Here is a 25053-nt window from a genome sequence, read left to right as displayed (position 1 = left end):
TGGAGCTTGGGTTTATTTTGTTTTTATAATGCGAATGCACACAATGCGAACCCAACTCCCTCTATCATTCGTATATAGTTATAGTTGCTGGTCGGATGAGAGCTCATAAAAACTAATTACATACATAAGTTTAATTTTTATTTTATTTGTTCATGATGTCTGCTCATTTGAATGAACCTCAGCTCAGGCGCAATAATCACATCACATCACATAACAAGTTGTATATATATTTTCTAGGCACTAGGCTGATGGTATAAACTATAAAGTTATAGTAAAGGCATTGACATTCAAGTGCAGTCGCGTCAGTGTATAAAATGACAGGAAGAGATTGTCTGATGGTACTTATAGTACTCATACTCGCAAATATATATTTTGCAGACTGGGTCAAAGTACTCATCAAATATTACTGCGCCGCACGATTTGGAAAGTATTTAAAAAACGCCATACTAATGGCTAATATGCATATAAGCCATTAGTATGGAGTATGTTAGCACTTAACTTCGACAAATATTATTTTTCAGATACATAGATCTAGGATTGTTTTGAGGGAGATATCGTAAGTCCAAGTTTCCATGAGAAAACATTTCAAACTCGATTTAAATAAGAGATTTATGAAGACAACTTAGTAAGGTTTCTTTATCGAAGATATAACTTCTTAAACTTTTTTTTTGACGAACTTGAAGATTTATATATTCTTAAGTTCCGTTTAGATATTTTTAAAATTTCTAGTAAACTTACTTACTTACTTAGGTCCTCAGACCTTTTAAGTCAGTTGGGAACCCCTTATGGGGCAAAGGCCCTCTACTACGGTTACGCGCCATCGTTTGCGGTTTCTGAAGATGTGTTTCACCTCCCTCTTGCCTAGTGAAGCTGATACCTCCTCGACTGTCCTGTGCCATGTGTTCTTCCTTCTTGTATGAGCGGATTCCACTGCATTGCTTGGCCTGCAATGTAGTCTTTACCTTTTCGAAGTGTATGTCCAATCCATTGCTACTTATTCCTTCGTATAATGGAGTCTAGCTTCTTGACCTGTCCTTCTATGAAGAACCTCATTCGACATTCTGTTTGGCAAGAAAGTCCTTAGGATTTTGTGAAGACATCTATTCACGGAGGTTTGTAGCTTTCTTGAAATGGCTGAACTAACCGTTCAAGTGCAACACACATAAAGAAGCATAGATTTGACATTTGTGCGAAACGGTCGTAGCTTTGTTTCTTAAGCTAATAGAGTTATACCTCAACATTTTCAACAGCATACCGAACGCCGTTTTTGCTTTGCAGATGACGTCTTGTTCGGTTCCGCCTTCGATTTGGACGATACTTCCAAGGTATTGAAAGCTCTCCACTTTTTCCAATGATTGCTAGGAAATATTTATTAGCGAGGATGGTCCGGTTCCGAGGCTAATCATTTTTGTTTTGCCGGAATAAATTTTAGCCTGACGACTTCTCCTTCTCTTTCAACACTTGTCATTTGATGGAGATCCATGGTAGTATGAGAGAGTAAGCAAACATCGTTTGCGTAATCAAAGTGATTTTAATAGGATGTCAAAGTCCTTTGGGTCCTTCCGCTACCTATAAAAGCTGCGCGCAATACATCGCTTATCAACAACAAAAACAATATCGGTGACAGAATACAGCCCTGTCTGACTCTGCTAAGGATTTCAAAATCCTCTGACAACCTACCATCGAGCAGAAAGTAACACTTGGATCCGTTATATGTTACCTTTATAATAGCAATTAGTTTTTTTGGAATGCCTCTCCTCCGCAAAGCTAACCAGATGTACTCCCTGTTGTCGCTATCAAAGGCCTTTTCGAAGTCGGTGAACAGCAGGTGTATGATCAATATAGGAGGATCCAGCGCGGAATTCTGCTTGTTCGGCATCAAGTGTGGCCTCAAGGTTTTCTCTGATGCGTTCCAGTATGATTTTTGCTGCTATTTTGGCAACGGCATTTAGAACGAACATTCCTCTCCAGTTTTCGCACTTTATAAAATCTCCTTTTTTGGAAGCTTGACGATCATTAACTTCACGCATCGGGGAAGTTTTCTGTGGTCCAGGTTTCTTTTATGAGCGGACGAAACAGTTCTCTTGATAACGTTAGCGATGGGTGTAAAAGCTGTGCGAGTCCTACCGATTTGTTGTTCTTAAGTGCTTTAATTGCGGCAACGATCTCATCTTTACTGGGAGGTGCTTAACATCGATACGTAGATTTAGTTTCTTTGTTTTTTTTTTTGTTTTGAGAAAATATACGCTTACTGTCAGTTTTTAAGTTATTGAACAGCTGAAGAATCATTTATGGAATCAGCACAATAATTCTCATTTAACATGCTCTAAAATTCACTTTTTGGTGGAGTGTATGAAAAAGGCGACAGTTGTCCTCCAAAACGAATTAGAGACTTTACATATCCCCACAGAAATAGTCAAGCTTCGATCATGGAGCCAATAAACGGGTCTGTAACGTGAAACTATACGGTAACCAAGCATTTACTTCAGTAAACAATTTGTGGCAAGAGCTGTGTGACATGTTCCACCATCAGTCTTGTTGAAACTGTAGCTCAATCACATTATGGTTTCTCAATTACTGAACGAAAAAGACAGTAATAAATGCTCTAACATCTTGTTTACGAAAAACTGGCCTATTATTTCACCATGGATATTGACGTATTCATTCAGCAAATTATGACGATTAGGTTTACGACAAAATGGACGCAGTATTTCGAAATGAACTATGATTTAAATAAAAAATAAATATAGTGAACTAAACTAAAAATAAATAACTTCTAACTAACTGATAAAATAGCAGCCAGTTCTTTTAAAAAAATCACCAGTAATAAAACCGAAACAGTGTCAACATTACCATGAATGTCGAATACTACAGGAAAATGGTTCGAGGTTTTTTAAAATACCTTATGCCATTGCAAATAATTTGGAGAGAAAATAGCGAATTCAATTATCACTTTCTTGAGATTGTGACAAACGTTTTTTATCGAAATCATCTTAATCTGTCAACTGACCAACTCAATAGTCTAATTTTGATACATTTGTTCTATGCTGATAAATCAAAAAAGAATTACTAGCAATCGATTCGAGTCACATTGAGCTACATGCCAGAAATTATGTTCATTGAATGCCATCAAGATTGTCTGAATTAATAAGGCCGACATTTGAACTTCTTTTTCGTGTTGTATTTTCAAAAAAAAATCCATGCCACTTACAAAAACTCCATTCTGATTATTATCACTGTCAGAGTAGAATTTCAATCAATTTCTGGACATATTGAATTTTTCCATAAGATCTTGACAATTTTTTTATAATAAAACGTTAAAAAAAATTCTTCCACAGAATTGTTTCCATCTTCAAATTTTTCAATTCTAAATAGTGTCAAAAGTATTAATTTAAGCTTATTTAAATCATGAATAAGGCATCTAAGAGACTTGGCTATCATTTTATGTTAAAATTCAAACTCATAAGGAGAAGCATTTCAAAGCATTATAGTCTGGAAAATAGTATTCCCGATTCGACAGAAGAGCCTTTTCTCTGGCCTGTAAGCTACACAATCTCTGTAGTTAGATCTTTCAACTTTAAGGTGACGATTATTTGGCTTAATAGTATATTTTCCAGCCAAATTGGCTTCTTCGCTTCAATGCCAATCAATGAAAAAGTAATTGACACATGGATATGATGATATGGAATTTCAAGAGAAACGTCTTTCATCAAAATTCTAGAAGAATGTTCTTTGTTATGACGAATTTAATATGGTACAACTTTTTCGACTTTAGATACCTGTGCTTATAATAAGTCTGCTCACTTTTTGATTCATTATATTAAAAGGCACCGTCATAATCTTTATTGATGGACAGGACACCTTCCTACATTTGATCGTTATTTTATAAAAACTATAATCTGTTTGTACGTTGGTGTTCTAAGAACTGTTTCGTTTTGGCTTATTTTTTCTTTCTTGATTTTACACACCCGACTATAAGAAAGATTTTGTCCTAAGTCCAAATGATTACCTGTCACATGTTGCATTTTTACTAAATCATACATAAATCCTAAAAGAAAGCCTATAAACCATAGGTAAGGAATAAAAAAACTACACACACGCACCGAATTACGGTATTACGATTTTAATTGAATCTTATTTTCCTGACTTTTATTTTCATCACCGTCACCCATCAGCAAAATTCTATTGTGTAATTTTTTCATACATTTCACAATAAAAATCAACTATACGCCATCGCAATTATATTGGTATCTATACCTGTTAACAAAGGATGGTGTTTTTGAAAAATTGTACCTAGTTTTTAAGGTAGTTCTGGAGAAGGCATCCAAAGAAAAAAAAAATAACCCATAAATCTCGTTTTAGAAAAGGACAAAAACCTAAAGTGTCCTCCTTACCCAAAGACTGTATGTTAAGTCCAAAATCCAGATGGATATTTTTATCTAATACCGCAAAAATGCTTATACACAAAAAAGTGAAAGATACCTTGCTTCTATACCCTCACTCAATCCCCAACGAAAAAAAAGTCAAATCAAAGGTAGTGTGGGAACTGCATCTTGCGCAAAACTAAATGCAGGTCCTTGCACAAGTGATGTTGTGTTCCAATAAACAACAACAACAGCAACAGAAGAAAAGTTGAGACAATTTTTTGAGATATAACAAAAAATCGTAAAGTGAAGAACAATTGCGCCTATAATGGCTTCGTTCGGTCGACACATCCGACTGTCTATTCATATAAAGTGAATAAACCAAATAATCGATTTCGTCATGAATTATAATTCATTGCTGATCCTTTGAATTTATAAAAGACCAAAATCTGCAGGATATCATCAACAAGACTATGCAACTTACTACCTGAACCTGTATGCAAGAAGTAGAAAACGAAGTTGATTTTACTAAGTTGTTAATCATTTGCTGCGCGCCAAATTATTTTTAAAAAGGCGATCTTCTTCCAGAGTTAAAACAAAGTTTTTAGTCACGAAATTTGGCCAGTAACTTCCAATACAGGTTAAGTTACACAAACTCCGAGGAATTTTAGGCCTACAAGGTACCCTTGATTTTACCAATCAATCTTGGAAATATAAAGCATTATTTTTTATCAATTTAACCCCAAAATTCTGATGAAAATCGTTTACAATTTAGCAGGTTACTACTATCTAAATATTTCTAGCATTTAATAAAACAAATTTTGAAGTTGTCTTCGAGTTTTGACCAAGAAAAGTCGTATATTTAACTTAGAGCTGAATTCTGAAAAATCAACTTCAATATTTTTAAGACTAACACTAACAATGAGGATACAACGTCGTGATTTCAATTTTACCTTAAAGTTCAAATATAAATCGCCAGTGAAATACTGAAACATCCTAGAATGTGGTTTTACCAAAATAGCCTTAGAACAACGTTTGGCGCAATACGAACTATTCCTTTATTACTATTCTAATACTATGTTTAATATCACATCCACTTCATGTACCTAAATGAATTTTGAATGTGCTTGAAATAAAAACATTCTACAAAAAAACTGAAGGTGTTTAAAAAACAATTGTTTTCAAAACTATAAAAAAAGACTAATTAAAAATACCGACTTATTTTAAAATTACTTTAATTGTCTACAATAGTTTCGGGACCTTCCAGTGAACTTTTTTTTTGTCTATATGGGCCACATTACTGAGTACGAAATTCTACCAATAAGTATCGAAAAAGAATGTTTGCTCTATTACGTGTTACATATTTTACGAGAGAGATTTCCTAAATTTAAGAACTTCTCCTAAGCCTTTGACAAAAAATGCTTTAATTTTATTGCGCTGTTTCTTCAAAATCTCAAAATATTTTAACGTCTAACACAAGACTTTAAGTAGATAAAAGATATATAAGAAACATATTGCTAAATATAAATGAAACAAGAAAAACCGTTAACTGTCAAAAAATGTAGAATTATGAGGAAAAAACCCTTTGTTTAAAATTTTAAAATAACAATATGTTGAACTACCGAAGGGGTTGGGTTTTTTTTGCTTTTATTTTTTTACATTTTTACCCTAAAATCTTTTCTTTACTTCGAGTTTTATTTACCCCTAAAAAAAGTAGACATTTTACACCAAATGTCGTCTTTTAATTCTGAGAAGAATACAAAATTTCAATTGTTTCTTTTTCGCGCCATTTTTTCTTTTTTTAAAGATCCTAAACATCTTAAAAAACTAAAACCGTGGATTATGAGTTTATGAGGACCTAACCTACCTACCCGTGACAATGGCGATAAAAAAAAACGACGACGCATAGAAGAAGCAAAAAAGCAGTACTTACTTTATAATGATATACCCCAGTGTGCAAATCAGGTTCGTCATACATAAACCTTACCTATATTTTCTATACAATCCAGACAACAAAAGAGGAAAATCACTGTTGTTCTGCAGCCAATCGTGTGCTCCAAGTCCACATGCCAACAAAAAAGGAACCATTATGCGTTTTTTTTATGATTCAACCAATAGAACCACCTTCCAGAACCATAGAGAACCCGAACTATCATCAGCATTAGCTTTGTACTATACATTGAACCCTTCAATTTGCTTCTGCTCCCACTGTGTGTCGAGAAGTTGAGAAACCCTCTCGTCGTCATTGTCGGTATACCGATTCCCTAAAAAATAAAATACGTGTGAATGGTTATCGTTATGCGTATACCTCCTATACGTGAAAATACTTACATATACAAATCCAAAAAATCTCTTTGATGGCGCTTAAAAAACGAACTTACCCCTCAGGGGAAACATTATGTAAATCAACCCTTATCCAAAATACAAAATTCTGTATACCAGAAAAGAAAGACTATTTCACACGTAAATTCAAGCTCATAATAAAAAAGGACCCTTGTTTAGGTATTTGAAAAATTATGTAAATTTTCAACCCTTTTTCTCTACACTCTGCCAGCGAAGCAAGGATTTTTGAATCATATCTCTGATTGGGTGGTTTTGATTTGACGGTTTTTTATTTGAATATAAGAAAAGGGTTGATAGTTGGGTTAAAAAAGAAAATGGCGAATTCTAACAAGTTTTCATTTTCATTACAGATTCTTCTTGTCGTTCGGAAAATTGGCACCAAATATCATCAACCAAAAACAACAGAATATCACCCCCACCATCATCAGTAGCATCAGCTTCAGCTTCAACAACTAACCTCCTCAATGAGTCTATAATCATCGATCATCGAAAAACACCTTTAGCTGTCAAAAGAGAAGAAGATGCATCCTCGAATGATGACCATCATCACCATAACATCAGACCTGCAATAGAAATCGAATCAACAACAACAACTAAACTTGATGGTAAGAAAATGTGCATACATATATATTTTAATCGCCGATAACTGATAGAGCCCGTCCATCACCTGAAGCTGTCAAATTAAAATCATTTAAAGATTCGCCTCTCTTTATCGCTGCTCTGCATAATAGAAGACCATCATCGTAAAGTTGGTGTTGGTGTTGGTGGCAGAGAAAAAGAGGCACGAATTAATTAAAATTGAAGGCAGTAGTCGAAGTCGCAACTTGCGATTCTTTGAGATCTAAGAACTTTTATAATTAAACCGCCCTTTTTGGTTGTTGGGTATACATATATAAAATTTACGACGAACTGAACTAGTTTCATTCTGGATGTTTGATGGCTTCACAGAAAACTCAGAACTATTATAAGAGTTCCATGGTTAGACCTCGTTTATTTAATCGCCATACAAGTCCGCCCTCTTTCTCTTCTAGGCTATTTTATAGAATCTGCGTGTGGACTTTAGCATGCAATCTGCATGAGAAGAGTTTTGCGTTTTGGGTTGGGGTGGAATGGGTTTTGGGAAAGGCAAAGGGAATTGAATAAAATTGAACTTTTTAATGTTTATTTTTGGTCTTCTAAGAATTTATTTGTACTTATGAAAGTAGGTGAAGGATTTTTGAGAAGGGATAAATAAGGGTAGGTGTAAGCAGAAGAGGACCAGTTCAAAGAAATTAGTGTCACTTTTATGTCGACTTATGACTTTTTTACTAGTTTTTATTTTGCTGTTACAAAGGGAAATTATTCTGATTTGGCAAAACATTAATCAATAATCAGGATTAAAGTGATGAAATGATGGTTAATTCAGGAATCCTATTTTAATTCGACTTATTGTTCTTAGACCTTCAAGAACTGATATCTCCTAATCAAGAAAGGGAGACTTTTTCTTTAATAAAACGCTGATTATTTTTGTAAAAAAAGTTTCATTGGACTTGTTGTTTGAAGTAAGATTAAAATAGAGGGAAAAAAAAGGGAAAATTGAGAATTTTAAAAATCGGGATATTTGTATGAGGAAGAAAAAAATCATGTTTATACTTTTTAGCAAAGGAAAATCTCTGAGACTCTAAAAGAGATACATTAAAGTATTTTTGACTCCTTATTTTTGTTTCTAATGTTTTGAAAACCTGAACGCTTAGACGTTTACGTACGTTGCTGTACAGCTCGTAGTTCCATCTTCTAATCCACTCCCCTTAGATGATCACGTGTTTAATAGTTTTGTAAACTCTTTAAAGTTGTACGTTGAATCTTATATTCCAAGATCTCCCCCTACACCGAGCTGAAATGAAGGTTTACCTAGACAGCTAAAAAATATATGCATCATCTGTTTAGATGTTAGTGTACCGCTTCCCTTCAAAATTAATAAGCAATCCGCTGAAAAACTTCTTTTAAAAACCAAAATAAATATAAAAGTCATGATCATTAATTTCTGGTTTTCAAGACAAGAGAAATCTAAAAATAAGAAAAAGTAATCAAAGCTTTCTAGTCGGGGGTCCAGGAATCTTTAAATGTTTGCAGCTTCAGCTAAAATCTTCTAGCTTAAGCTATTATAAGTCATACAGCTTAGAGCCTAAGCTTGAAAATGAGTAATCTAAATCCACAAGAATTTAGCTTTAGCTATTTTAAAATATCTATCACAAGAAGCCTTTTTTTATTCACATGAAACCTGGCTTTGACTTAAAAGTGTAAGGTTTCAACAAGAAATGTTAAAATTACATGGATTTTTTTTATAATAAGCACACACTCAAGAGGTTATTACTACCCCTATATTATGCAGACACAATGTTAGCACTAGGAAGACGAGAGAGGGTTTGAAAGGAGATGTAGGTGCAATTGCTTGGTTTTGAATTCCTGGATATTGCAATGACTAGGAAAGACAGAGTGTGGTAAGACATTCCACATTCGCATAGTACGGCTAAAGAACGAATTTCTGTATTTGACAGCACGGCCTAAGTTTGACTCGAGGGTATACCGAGAATATCGAGATGTAGAGTCTCATTGATGCAAGTGCCATCCATGGATAATGGCAAGAAGGGTAATTCTCGCTTTACGGAACAAGACAGCATTGGGTTTTCGACGCATTAAATTCCACGCGGTTCCTTAATCAGTATTGAACAGAGCTGTTTAGGTCGGAATTTAATGAGCTTATCATATTTTGACGTTGCAATTCCACATCCAAAGAAGAGGGATGTGAGTCTGAAAACGAATATGAAAAGCTAAGAGTACTATCGTCAGCAAAACAATGTGTTGGATTAGAAGTTGCAGGCAGGAGATCATTAATAAAAATGAGAAAGAGTGTTGGCGATAGAACAGAGCCCTGGGGCACACCAGCATTTAATAACGAAGAAACAATTGCACTTAAAGTTTTATGACAGTGTATGAAAATTCGATACTTGAGACAAAGGTCAATGACAATGCTCTACATAATAGATTTAACAACTTAAAGTTATAATTTGTGTGGTTAACGATTATGAAAAGACTATGGTACTTGGAACCGAAGCCAAACCTGCCATTTAACTACCATAGTTTTTCATTGCTAATGGTATATCTTTTTCATTACAATGGCATACACATCCATCTTTTTTTTCAAAACCCCGTATCAAACGTTAAATTGGATTCAAACCTCAAATTTTACTATGATCATAGGTTTTGAGATACACTTTGTTAAATTAAAACATTTTTTTTTATTTAAAATTTTTTTTGAGTGACATCGAATCATACAAATTGTTCTATTTAAATTATTTGTTTTTTTGTTCTGAAAAAGCAAATTGTTTTAAAAATCTAAAAATTGAATCATTTCAATGGAAAATTCTTAAGGATATGATTGTAAGAAATGTATCTAAAAAAAACATATCCTCAAAACTCATACTAAAAACTATTTTTTATATAAATAAATACACTATAAAAAATGATTTTTATCTGATTGAATTCTTGGAAAAAATGGCCTTGAATATTTCCCGAAAAATAATGATTTATGAAGTAAACTTACCAAAAAGTATTCCACATTTCTTTTATAAAAACTAAGCCAAATATGGAAATTAGATATGCAAATCCCAAAACCAAACAAAAGTTTCCCGCAATATTGAAAATCTACAAATTTGTTCTCAGGTAGGTACCCGCCCTGTAAGACAAAAAACTGTCATAAAAAAAATCAAACTATTTTTTGGAAGCAGCCGTTTTTTGTGTATTCTTGTCTAATTTTCATCTGAAACTTAAATAAATCCTGTGGTGCGGGCGTTTAAAATATGTATAATATACAAAATTGAATCATAAAACATCTCACGCATCCTTTTTATGGATGTGTTCCTATTTCCACCGTCTGTTCTCAAAAAATCAACAAAACAAAAACTAAAATAAAAAAACCGAGAAGAGTTACCACGCACCGCATGACCTTCTTAGAATACAGGTCTATATGCATACCAATGTTAAAAATCATAAAAAATAAAATTCAAACAAAAAAAATTGACTTAAAAATTCTATTTAAGATCAAGGATATATGCATGAATCGTAAAATACAAATCGTATAAGTAGGCGCGTTAATTGCGATTCGCATTGAGATGTTAAAAATTATATAGCTTCTATTATCATTCTTTTTAAAGTATGTAGTTTTTTTAAACTATAAAATTCTGTTATATCCATAAAACAATAAAGTCGTAAAAAACTACAAGTAAAATCCGACACGTCGTCGTATCTTTACCAGGTAAGAGGATATAGGTCAGATGCAAAGGTAGCAAATCCTTAGAAATTACCACAGGACCAAACCAAATGTCATAAAACAAAAAACTAGACATAACTAAATAAAAAACTGACTTCTGGTTATCTCAAAGCAATAAAATTTTCAAACAATTGCCGAGCTACAGACATTCAAATTAATTCTCATGCATCCTTGAAGGTAAAAAAGTCCTTTTTATTTAAGAAAAAAAAAAAAACAATCTTATACCATCTTTTTGTATCTTCTTTGCATCTCCGGAAGAAATGACTTGAGTGATAACTTTACGCATACATTTATTATAGGTAGACTTTCTTTTGTGCAAACACTACATTTCCTGAGGACATCGTTTCCTTAAATTTTTAATCTGATATTTCTGTTTCCTTTGATAATTCCCCAATCTGCCTAAGAACAACTACGAAAAAAGTCATTAATCAACGAAGACGCTGTTTGCGTGCACAATTGCAATTACTATGAATATCCTTATCCTTAGGTTCAGGTAGGTATAAAAAATGCATCAAAAAATTCAATAAAAAGTACATAAAAGGACGAGAAAAAAAAGCGCGCGCATTTTCCATACTCAATCACTATAAGAATGATAGCCACAGCAGGATGTGGATGTACATAGATGATGATGTTGTTCTCTCTCCCGACATCCCTATTCCTATACTTGTTTGTGTGGCAGGACATTGATTGCGTTTAAGTAGATTGATATCGGTAAAATCAGTTCAGGTACCAAAACACAGCAAAAAAAAACAAGGACCTTTCAGTATATAAAATGAAATAAAAAAGTAGTTTCTTACAAAAAAATGTTTTTAAGGATTTTTTACCGTAATTTCTTCGAAATATATTTCCAGTCCTGCATAATAGGGAGATGCAATATAAATTTTCTTAGGGTTGACGTTTAAGGACGATAGATTCTATTTTTTTCATCTTATTATTTTCTTATAGTTTACAGTAAAAAGTGGTTGATTGCGCACAATTTGAAATACGTTTTTTTTGCGCTGTGCCTTCTGCGGGGTACAGAACTGGGGGAATAGTTTTTTTCTTGCTTTTTTAAGGTAAAACTGAGTTCAATTTTGTTGGTTATGTACCAAAAAATAACGGACTTTCTCACGATTTTTAAGGATTTTTCATCGGGTTTATGTATGAAAAGAAATTTGCTGTTTTACGGTTGTGTAATTTTAGTTTTTTTTTTTTAATTTATCTTTTTCTTTTGAGAAGGATTATTTACGCATTTTCGAAAAATCAATACCTTGCAGGATATTTTGAAGAAAAAGGATTTTTTTAACCCAAAAATTTAACTGATTTTTGTATATTTTTTGACTTAAGGGTTATGTTTTATTGTTAAAATATATTATTTCAAATACAGATCTTAATTCTCTTTCGGAACAGTTTTCAATTTATTGCAAAGGGGGAGACAGCTGTCTAGAAGTTTTGCGGAGTTTAATTATTCCCACGGATACAGAATTGTCGAGTCTTATTATTATTATTTTTGTAAAGCGTCATGACAAAGAAATCTAATTTGGCTTGCGTTTTAATAACTAACGAAACAGCTTTTGAAAAACGTATATTAACAAATCAGTAGAAGTAAGTTTACTAGATTGGTTCCAAAAGTATATGCACAGGTGTCAGGAAAGATGTAACTTTTAAACGAAGCAATTGGTCAAATCACTGATTTTGGAACTAAATGATAATTTGTTTTTGTATATGTCAAAAAAGCTTTCGGTATAACACATTACGCTAAAATAATTAACATATACTGAAAATAAGTTTATGAAATTGGTCACTGTTTTTAGTTTAAAGCTGTTTTAGTTTAACCAATTTTAGCTGAAACAAGGAAAATAGGATGGAAAGGAATGTGATAAATTTCTATTTTCTGAAAATAGCTTGTAATATTCGTTTGAATCTAAAGCTTAGCCACATAATCTCCCGTGGCTTCCCGTGCCTAATAATTTCGACAGCACATAATCTGTAACGAACATTGAATTCTTCTGGATGCATTGTTAGTTTTGATGGCAATGCTTCTAGCAGCTCTAAGGATGTTTTTCTTGTTCACGAATCTATTCAAACAAAAATGACCTCCATCACTGATTATAATTTGTTGATATACGAGTAAAAGTGGATCTTTGGTTAATTTTTCAAGAGTAAATTCACCATAAATGTGATGTTTTACACAGAAAAAAAAAGTTGGCATATTAACAATCGTCGATAGTCAACCTGAAATTTCGCCAAATTGTCGCATTGACTACCAAAATAGTCAATATGACAACCATTTTTTTTTAATTGACTACTGGATAGTCAATAGAACAATTGTTATATTGACTACCGCAGTTGTCCTATTGACTACCGCAGTTGTCATATTGACTACCGCAGTTGTCCTATTGACTACCGCAGTTGTCATATTAACTACCGCAGTTGTCGTATTGAATACCATAATAGATAATACGACAACCGTAGTTTCAATTTCTTTCAACCAAAGTTTTTATATTGACTACTGCAGTTGTTATATTGACTATCGCAGTTGTCATATTGACTACCGCAGTATTGACTAAAAAATTAGTCAATATGACAACCGTAGTTTCAATTTCCTTCAACCAAAGTTGTCACATTGACTACTAAAGTTGTCATATTGACTACCAAATTGTAAAAAAATTTCGGATTCCGAAATTGACAATCGAAAATTGTTCTATTGACTATCGCGGTTATCAGCTGAAAATTGACTACCAAATAGTCATATTGACTACCAAAATAGTCAATAGGATGACTGTTTTCGTTCTGTGTAGTTGATTGTTCGGATTCAGTTCTTTGACCAATATTTTAAAAAGCTTACGAATGGAGCTGAGTCGACATTTCACGGTCATCACTAACACTGGTCGATACAGCTTCAATATTTTCCTCAGTTTGCACTGAAAGTAATTGTGTTGGCGGGTTAATGTTTAACAATGGAAATTTGCTGTGAAATTTAGTCAAAATAGCTCAAATGTCTATTTTTACCCCAGTAAATCGATTTAACTAAATTAGAAGAACCGATCGATAAACTTTCTTAACAGCATTCAATTTGATTATCAAATTCGATAATTTGCAAGTGTTCTCAGTTCGTAAGACAATTCAGGGTTAAACTGTAGACGAAATTAAAGGTATTTAAAAGTAAAACAAAGAACGAAATGTATGTGACCTGTCAAAACCAGCGTTACCAAAAACAAAATAAAAACAATATACATCACTTAACTTAGCTGCATACTAAGTTTTTTAAATATCGAAAAATTAAGTGCTAACTTGACACTCGTCATAAATTGTATTTTATTTACTGAAGTGGAATTCCTTCCTGACCCTGATAACCAGGATTCTGAATTCACCAAACCTTTTCCACTTTGCAACATTGCAGTTTTACTTTGCAAAAGAAAAAATGTAAATTTGCAAAGAGGATATTATTGAATTGATAAGTTTTCCTCATTGCAAAATACGTTTCACCAAAATCCAAATTAGAAAAGTGCAAATGTCTTTTCTGAAAGGGAAAAGTTTTGTTACTTTGTAAATTATTTGTTCTTGCTGTTTCAATAAAACCTTTCAAATTATATTAAGAACTTTAAAAACTTTTCAGTAATATGGAAAGAAAAGTTAGTATTTGCAAATAAGAAAAAAAAATAAGTGAAAAGTTGTCGAAAACTTAAAAAAAAAGAATAACCACTTTGAAAATGAAAAAGTAAATAATAGTTAACAAGAATATGGAAATAGGCTATTTTTGTTTTTAATTTTGTGCGAATTTACCAAAGACCATGAATTTTTAATTTTATAGGGTTAACACGTTGAATCGTCTACATTTCACAAATATCTGATTTTGTAGAGGTTTTTTAATCCATAGAACTGACAATTTATAGCGAAAAAAATGTTACATTTTGAAAAGATGTTGTAAAATAATGTATAAATAAATTAAACCTTTTGAATAATGTTTTGAATGCAAAAAAAATAAGTTAATATTGACCAAAGAGTAGAAAAACTTGGAACTAACTTCGATATCCGAAAATAAAGTTTTCTATTTACGAAAAGTACCAATAAAATTGTGTTGTCTAAAATTGGAAAAAAAACTATAATTTTCATAGCCAAATGAATATAAACATAAAGATTGACTTAGCAACCCTTTATAATACGAATTCATTTTAAAATTGTACTTTAAACGAGTTAAACACTTCTAATTTTCACATTTCAGATAACGTCTGAATAATTGAAGAGTCTATTCACTTTTCAAAATTTTGTGAAAATCTTTGCGCTTTTTACTTGAAAAAAAAAAAACATTTTACAATCAAAATAATGAACTAAAAGATTTACTTTCATACAACAAAACTTAAATAAGTCTAAAATTTCAGACCATTATTAGACAAACGAATAGAAATGTTATTTTTTTTGATTTGCACAAGTCGATTTTTGAAAACTCTTTAGCTTTTAAAATCAAGACACTTCGTTTCATTCAAATGGTAATTATTTGTGTTCACAATAATCAGCAGCTTGAAGTAGAAAACCTTTGAACAATGTGGAAAAACATCAACGCACTCAAAAACTAAACAATATATAAAAAAAAACTAGCTTAGTTCAACGTGTGTATATTTGTTTCGGACAATGATTTTAAAGTTGGAACACTTAGAGCGAGTTGACTCCAGAATTCGAGCTTGGAAAGTCTTTCTTTCTAATGCCAAGTTATATTTTTAGTAAAAGGGTATCAGTGGGATGCAGTGAAGAATGAAGAAGTGAACTCATTATGAAGTCATCTAAAGGAACTGTTATTACTCATAGACCTTATTTATTTTATCTAAGAATTATTACTCCCTTTAATTTTTGTTCATACTACGTAACACTTACGAGTTTTTGTTTCAATTTATTTTAAGCCTTAAGGAGGCAGTGAGTCTTGTTAGAAAACAGTATATAAAAAGCAGAATCTCTATAAACAAAATACTTATCATATAATAGCCTTCTAAACCAACCAACTTTTTCAACTTTTTTTTATAAAAGAGGTAAATTTATAGTAAAATACATTTCTGCGCCTTGGACCTATGAATATGGGAAGCTAAAGAGACTTATTTTTCAATAATTGTTCTATTATCTTAAAGACTTCAGTTCACTGTAGAAAACTTTGATAAATTTTGTCCTTAAAATAAATTAAAGGAATCGATTGAATTTTTTGGTAAGTTTTGATCTCCGAATAGTTCATAACAACTGAACCCAATTTTTGGCTGGCTAAGAATAAGAACTAAGATCTGTTCCCTTCCACTTCTTTCATTTGCAATAAACATGCATACATTACAAAGGCGACTTATAATCTTTGTTTTATGTAATTTCACTGTAGTTGAGAATAAAGTCAAGCAGTGAGACAAGGAGATGTCTTTTCACCAATTCTGTTTTTGCTGGCGATTGACGATATGATGACTGGCACGGTGGGTACAAATGAAAGGCACGGTATCCAATGAAGTCTGTTTGACAAGCTTTGCCACATAGATTATGCTGACGATATATGTCTCATGGTTAACAACACGGCAGGTTTAAATCAGATGTGTCATTCACTGCAATTAAATGGAGAGGTGGCTGGCTTAAGGATTAACACAAATAAGACCAAAGTAATGACCACGGGTAAAAGCACACAAGTTATTCTAAGGCAGGGGACCATAGAGGAAGTCGAGCAGTTTAATTATCTGGGAAGTTTTACAGCTCTCGATGGCGGAACGGACCTGGATGTTAACAGTAGAATGAACAAAGCCAGTAGTGCATTTGGAATCCTTTCTCCTGTGTGGAACTCTAGCAAAATATCGCTACGCACCAAGTTGAAACTCTTCGAATCCAACGTCAAATCAGTGCTGTTATATGCTTCTGAAACATGGAAATGCTCTGCCAACATCTATAGCAGACTACAAGCTTTCATTAACCGTTGTCTGCCCTCGATTCTGAACACCCGGTGGCGTCAAACCATTTCTAACGTTGAGCCTTGGAATAGGAATAGGACTGAGTAAACCGGACTACAATATAGCAAAACAATCCGTCCAATGGAATCCCTAGGGTAATAGACGCGTTGGAAGACGCAAGACAACTAAGAGGTCACCAGTTTTGAAGAAGGCTCGGTCTCAAGGTATTCAATCGTGGCCACAGCTGCGGTCAGTTGCGATAAATCGAGATAGGTGGAAGGATCTTGTTGCTTCCCTATGTTCCAGAAGGAGTTAAAGCGGACAACATATATATATAAGAATTAAGTAAAGTAGATACATTGAACCCGCACTTATTGCTTATGCTAGATACTTTGCAATTCAATATTCTCCATGTCAACAACATGCACTTAAAAACTTGCTTCTATTTTTTTTTCTTCAAAAACACGAACAAAAAGAGGTATGCGTTTTAACTATATGGACTTAATATAGATAAATATAATGTACAATTGTATACAAACATCCACCCCACCCCGCCCACGAAAATATATATATGTGGAAAATCGTTTTTATTTTATCACTTGTTAGAATCACATCATGTCCTTCACATAATCAATCCCTGCTCTGATCTGCTCTGCGCTTCTATTCCAAACTAGTATCCTTTAAGTTAAAAAAAAATCCTAACCCACATTCTTCCAGATCGTTTCCCTTCAATTACACGCAGCATCGAAAACGAGTGTTTTACTTCCCATTACAACTAAAATCCAAATAAATATTAAGTAAATAAAAAAAGAACAATATATAAAAGACAAAAACAAAATATATAATACAAAACACTAAAGACAGAACACACTTTATACCGTATAAGGATTTCCCTGGTGTCCTGTCTCCTATATCCTGGTGCTGCTGTGCTAAAAAGAACGTAAAGAACAAGTGAACCAAGTCGCCATAACAACTCACAAAAACCAACAAAAAAAAAATGATAGAAAGAAAAAAAAAACGAAGAAGTGGTCTAATGTCCTTTTTAATATGACATCAAGTGGAAACACAATTTTCTTCTTCTTCTTCTATGATGGTGGTGATTTGGTCAACCCTTTTTTTTCGTCTTCTTCTTATTGTTCTGTTGCTTTTTTTTTCTTCCTTCAAATGTCCTTCCACAAGTCCATTTTCGTAAATATTAATCACCCTCGCACCTTACAAAACCGGAAATAGCATAAAGCATGTGTGTATACTGTATAGGTAGGTATACAACTTATGAAGCTTGTGAAAGTCCTTTTTTGTTTTATACTTTTGCAAAGATGCATATAGACACAAACGTTATATGTACGTTCATAGCTACCTATAGTCACCATTATCATTTCCATAAGATTCCAAAGTCTCAACCAAACTCCCCCGACTCATAATCCTTAAAGGATTAGAGTTGGAAATTACCGACCAAACAGGCAATGGCGGGTGTTATAGATATGTAGAAGTATAGGTATCTAGAAATGCAAACTTTTACCAAACACCCCCCTAACCTCCCCTCCCAACCCTTGCAGCAACATCTGCTCTCAACTGAAACAATAAGATGGAAAAAAGGATGCAAACAAAAAAAGAAATAAGAAAACTTCCATTCTCGCTGGTTAACCCAAAGTGAATCCTAGTGGTGGTCTTCTTTTGCAAAGTGCAAGGACCATTGGCTGCATTATACAGACGAACGACCGAAGTATAGGAAAACCTACACCTATACGACCTCTACACCACCCACATGAATTCTACTGCTACTGCTGCTGCTGCTGACCCCCATCGGGGGAAATAAACCCCCCAAACTAAAAGAAGAATTCTGTAGGTAGCTCTGTTCTTTTGTGTGCAAAACACTAATGTATGCACCAACAAAACAACAAATAAAATTGAAACATAAATCATAATCCACATGAGAAAAGAGAGAAAACGGCCGGTAGTGGAGTGGAAGGAAAGTTCTTTGGGTTTTTCTATACGATCCACATCCAAAGTAAGTTGGAAAATCTAATTTATTAAGCCACACCCACTAAAATTCTAAAACTACATCATAAATTCCCCTCTCTCACTTACACACTCACAGAATCCACTTTGTGGATTGTAAATAGGAAAATTCTTATTTGATTTTTCATCCATATGCATGTGGAATCTGTTAGGACTGTGGTCTGTGTAACGGTGGTGCAGAAAAATAGATACAAAAACACATATACTTACATTCGTTATAGTTCTGTCGTGGATACCGTACCGTACCTTACCTACCTACCATCTCCCTTAAAAGAAGAAAAACTATACACAGGACACACGGACGACGACGGAAAAGAAGAAGGATTTTTTGAATAATTTTCGGTTTTTTTCGTGTACCTATAGTAGTTTCCCCGTTACAATGTTGTCTCGCGTCCATAGCAAGGATACTCACACACATTCACAAGAAAAAATAGTCCCATGTCTGTATCCTTGTGGTTCAGATGTGTAAAAATCTCTGACTTACCTTATTTTTGCACACAGAATATATTGGACCGCAAAAAGGAATAGAACAACAACAAAAATAGCAACAGCAAAGAAAATATCGAAATTGCTCGGAAAGGTGTCCTGCAGGAATTTTGAAATTTGTTTTTTTAGTTTTGAATGAAACACGAACGCGTTTAGATCGAGATTGTGTGACAAAAATTCAAAATAAACAACAACAACTAAACAACTTAAATAAACTATACATAAGAAATAAAAAATAAACCCAAAGTGCGTAAATGTCCTTTAAGGAGACATAGAAGAAATATTATTAAAGAAAAAAGTGTGTTTTATTATTGCGTAATTTAAAGAGAAAAGGATTGATGTAAAAAAACCAAAACAGTGCACAGATTTTTTTTTAACGAAAGATTGTTTTGTGTGAATTAAACGAAAGTTTATAAAAAGAAAATTGTTATAAAACAAATAAAAAAACTAAGGACGATAAGCAACAACATTTATAAAATAAACTATTAAAAATGGTTATGTCTGAAATACGATGGAACAATAGTCCCGAGGATAATAATAACTCGTTGAAGCGTGACTTATTGAAAACACCAACGACAGGACATATGCAAAATCGATGTATGTACAAATTTTTGAAAATTTCTATATCTATTTATAATGAAAATTCTATACCTACACCTACATCTGAGGGTTTTCTTATGTTTATAAAATTTATTTTGTGCGTGTTTCCTTTTTATTTTTATTTTGCAATATTCTATAGGTGCCCATTTAACTGATTTTGCAGTTTTGCAAAACCCATTTTCTAAAGATTTGCACACTTTCTTATTATTATTTTCAAGGATAATTTTCTTATTTTTCTTCCATTCTTTTGTTTGATTTGTTTTGCAATTAAATGAGGATCATAATGCCTTTACATAGATTGCCTTCGAAACGAGACAATGTGATACCTGTGGTTTCGTCTTTTGTAGTGTTCAAGAAAAAAAGGATATGTTTAAGATGTTTTGTGAAATCTTATTGGTATACAGAGGGCGGGTAGAGAGGATTTGTTATGCAATTGCAGGTACTTTGCAAAGATTCAACTACCTAGATGGGTTCTGTAAGGAGGTCATGAGAAAAAGGATGTTGTAGTTTGGGGAGGTAGTGATGAAGTTTTATGTCTACCTACATCTTAAGATAGGTCTATGACTTTGTATATAAAGAAATATTGAACTAATCTTTTTATTATCCTGTGTAATCTGATTAAACAACCGAATTCAAGATTATAATTTATTATTAATAGTTTTGAGATTCTTTCTTTTCAAGTTCTTTATTAAAAACCTGTGGATTTTGAACATTTTAGTTTTTAATTGTGCATAAACTTATCAACAACTGAAGAAGTGAAAGTTTAGAAGTAATATTTTGTGAAGATAATGAGGTTATAAGATTGAGATAAGAAAGTAGCACTTGTCGTCAAGGTTTTCTTACTGGTAATAAAATTGCCAGTTTTTGGTGGCTTTAATTCAAATATGACTTCAAAATGATTGTATCTCGTTAAGTTTTTGAGATATTTCTTTTTAGAATACGAAAAACTCGTTTTTTGAGAATATCTACATTTATGAAGCAGATTTTTTTTCAATAAAACTCATGATGGTTTTTCAAATCTGTAATCCCTTTGTTCAATATTCAGTAGACATGTTTGTAGTATTTCATATGATATTCGAAAAATAAGTTGTTCACCTGCCTTACAAAGCTCTAACCACTAAAGCTAAACGGTTTTCAACATAAAAAGGCAAAACGGTTTGAAATTCAGTTTTATTCTTGTAATTTGTTGTTTACACAAGTCTATTATGTCAAGCTTTTGAAAACGGGTATTTTTAAAACTTGAGCAAATTGTTGAAATTAAAGTTTGAATTAAAAATCAGCTATAAGAATTAAGTCCAAAACGTATTTTTTAAAACTATGAAAGTAACAAAAAAATCCTGTACATCAGAGTAAAGACTCATAAATAATACAAATTTTAAAATTAAAGTTTAAATTAGAAATCAGCTTCAAAAATTAAATCCAAAACGTATTTTTCAAAACTATTAAAGTACGAAAAAATGTATATATAGAGTCAAGTAAAGTCCCATAAATTTTCTGAAACTAAATAAGATACTAAAATTATTTAAATTGTATTTAGCAGAGAAGGATCTTAAATTTGCAAAATCATTATACAACTTATTGTAAAGAGATATTTTGAGTTTTAACTTTTATTATTAAAAACCCGTCTTCTATTGTTTTTATAATTGTTAAAATGTGTATATTCTATAAACACTTGATGTGATACAAACATTTTAAGGTGAAAATCTAATTTCGGACATCTTAATCCTTTATATAAGTATTGTTTTGTTTGAGTGATATAAAATGCATTCTTATTCTAATTCATGAAAGGTTTATGTATGATTCATATCAGGTCCTTTCTATACTGAATTTTTCAAACAAATAGATTTTACGTACTTGCTTTGATCGACTTCAAATAAATTATAAACTGAACTTAACATTTTGAATAAATGTTTCAAGTTGTTACCACACCTTAAGGGCTTGAAAATGGAGCTACATTAAAAAAAAACGTGAAAATAAGTACTTGATTATAATAAAGCAATTACTTTTTCGCGGGTAACATTTTTAAGTAACAGAGTCTTAACTTTTAAAAAAATCGAAAATTATTCGAACATCGATTTCAGGGAAAACACTAGATCCCCTTGAATTAAGCAGAGTTTTGAACGATTTGTAAAGCTCGTACACTGTTTAATACTTACTTTATCTGAATCCAACTACGGTTTATTTAATAATTGATGACTTTTTTAAATGCACTACAGCGGAGGTAACATTGAATTAATATTTTGATAGCCTTAACTCAAAACTGTTCTAAGAATTTCTCTACACTTTTAAGTAGACTTTATAATTTGTATGCTTAAATTATTAAGTCTACTTAAGAGCAAAGAAACATATTTTTTGTTGTTTCAAAAACATTGCTTTTCAAAAATGACCTAAATACAGTTTCCGTTTTATCTTTCCTTAGACCTCACTTTTTTAAATTTCTGCATTTTATTGACTTTAAATTAAATTATTTCAAATGGTTTTTAAACTTCTATTTTCTATTTCAATTTACTTAAAGCTTTGTTTTAAAAAATTAAAATACATTACATTTCACACTACTCAGCACATAAATAAACAGAGTAGAGAACACAGCACCTTGAGCGACTTGACTCTGTAAGGTGATAACAACACAAGACATTAATACAAGACAGAAGGACATAAGAGAAAGAACAACAGACAGGAAGAACACATGACAAAAGCACGCGGTAGGTTTTGGGACGTTCCTCCATCTGTGTACTAACCACGCTCACTGATGCTTGATTAAGGTGATCGATGGGAACCGAAGCTTTATTTGGCCGTTGCCCAAAATTAAAATAGAAATGTTACATTGTAGATAAGTTTTGTTATTGTGGTAATGTCCAATAAACGATTATTTAGACCAACTTTTGTGGCTTAAACAAGGTTTAAATGAAAGTTTGATATCTTATTTAAAAATGTTTGACATAATTTATCAAACTTTGGTGTCTTCTTATACACTTTTTCTTGGTTTTTAAATAAAGTAAAATATAGTTTCATCTACGAGTACATCTCCTTCTTTAAAAAACATCACTTTTAATATTTTCACTCTCAACAAATGAAATTTCAAACTTAATGTTGACTTTTAACGGTGACCTTCAAAACGAACATTTAGTTAATTTTTATTTTCGGCTTTTGTAGTTTAAATTAAATTAAGATCTTGTAATAATGACCTTCAAGATCTAAATAAACCTTTAATTTAATAACTGATTCAAAATCGTTTTTATCTTGAAAGTATCAATGAAGAATGTAAAATGGACGAAATATCTTTTGGCTCTTAAACAAAACAAGCTTTTGTGTTTTAAAGCAAGTTATTTTTGTTGTTTGTAAAAGAATAAACAAAATTTAAAAGGTTATAAATAATTTGAACAAATTAGAATTCTTAGGAAAGAAAACGTTAAAAAACCATTTCCACTCATAAAGAAATATTGTATCAAATGTTCGTAGTTTATATTATGAATGATTTTTTAGGTCAGTAGTTTTTCTGAATAGAATTTCTTAGGTAACTCTGAAAATTTTGAATCCATGCCAAAATTCTGCCTGTCTGAAATACATCAAAAACAAAGTTAGGCTATTCACGTTACGGCTGAAAAACATTGCACTCAAAGGACTTTAATTTAATTTATTTTTAATGTGAGCTTTACCGGGAAAATGAAAATTCCTCTTTTTGAGCTATCATTGAGCTACTAGATGTCATATTTCTTACTTGCAGTTAAAATTCGTTCAAGTAAAATATTTTTCGAGTGGAATTCAACTTACTTACTACTACTTAGGTCCTCAGACTTCTTAAGTCCGTTGGGGACCCCTTAAGGGGCATAGAGCATCTACTGCGCCTACGCGTCATCGTGTACGGTTTCCGGAGTAGAACTCAAGATAAGACTAAACTTATGTAAATTCACTTTTTATGTTCCACCTCCCAAAATACATATGTACAATCTAAGCAAAAATTATATGCAAAATTTGGTATAACTAAATGAATTTAAACAAACTGTTTTAAAATTGTTTAAGGCTCTCAGTATTGGGAGCCGTGAAATACAGCCAAGTGAAATACAGCCCCCCTTTTGAGAGTTTACTTTCGTAAAGTGCAATAGGACCAATTTTCAACAGTTGGTCTTATTACCCTTCATTAAGGTGAAATAAAGCCATATTGGTTCTATTTCACGTTTATTATTTGTATGCAATTAACTTCACACTGCCCCAAATAATGAAATTTTTAAACTCTTTAAAATAAGGTGGTCATATTGCACTTTGTGAAGTGAACTGCTAACAATTGGCCTTATTTCACTTTTTTAAAGTGTATAAGGTCAATTTGTATAAGTTGGTCTTATTTTACGGTAACTCAGTTTTGATGTCCTTGTAGGGAATGAGAAGCCAAAGTATTGAAACTAAAATAAATCTTTATAGCAAAACCATTAATCCTATAACATATCAGTCTAATAATTGATAGTATAGGTCATGAATTTTCTTAAGGATTTAGAGTGTAAATTGCCCTTATTCTACTTTGTAAACTTTGATACATTTTCTTTTACAATTGAAGACATCATAAAGTTAGTTGCTCCATCACCATAAAAACATTAAAAACCTCATTAAACAATTTCTATAATAATCGAAATTAGATCATCCATGAAAATGGACATTCATAAAAATATCACCTACCTACCTAACCTACCTACCAATAAGTCCCTATTATAAAATTTACCATATTTCAAACAAAAAAAGGCATTAACAATTTTATATTCCCCTCAAACGCCCTTTCTCACCCCTCTTCATTTATAGTTATAGTCCCAAACAAGTAATAAACAAATTTTGACCTTATGCCCTGCACCCTCTACATTCTACATTTAACACACAACAACAATCCCATATCCAATTGAAATGCATAATTTATGTTAAAAATCTCACTTTACAAAAAAAAAATTAAATGAAAACCAAAATCCCATTCTTACATCTGTCATTCTATACTTATACGAGTACATCGCGCGTCTGGCACGAGCCATCAAGGATGAAAAGCATGATGCAGATCGGTTGAGTTTGG

The 25053-nt window shown here is 32.3% G+C and overlaps 1 protein-coding gene across 2 annotated transcripts in view; it reads left to right on the top strand.

The window, feature by feature from the left end:
- LOC129950350 (protein nubbin) overlaps nt 1-25053 on the top strand; it is an 89239-nt gene that overhangs the window by 55344 nt on the left and 8842 nt on the right. The window contains exon 3 of one of the 2 annotated variants that reach the window (XM_056062260.1): nt 7058-7312. In XM_056062260.1, coding sequence (XP_055918235.1) covers nt 7058-7312 — 255 coding nt within the window. Of the gene's footprint in view, nt 1-7057; nt 7313-19385; nt 20004-25053 lie in introns of those variants that run through there. The other variant, XM_056062261.1, reaches the window with a different exon arrangement.

This window comes from Eupeodes corollae, chromosome 3 (assembly GCF_945859685.1).
Source record: "Eupeodes corollae chromosome 3, idEupCoro1.1, whole genome shotgun sequence".
NCBI lineage: Eukaryota > Metazoa > Arthropoda > Insecta > Diptera > Syrphidae > Eupeodes > Eupeodes corollae.
The sequence above is the reverse complement of the archived record's forward strand: the minus strand, read 5'-3'. Positions and strand labels throughout refer to the sequence as shown.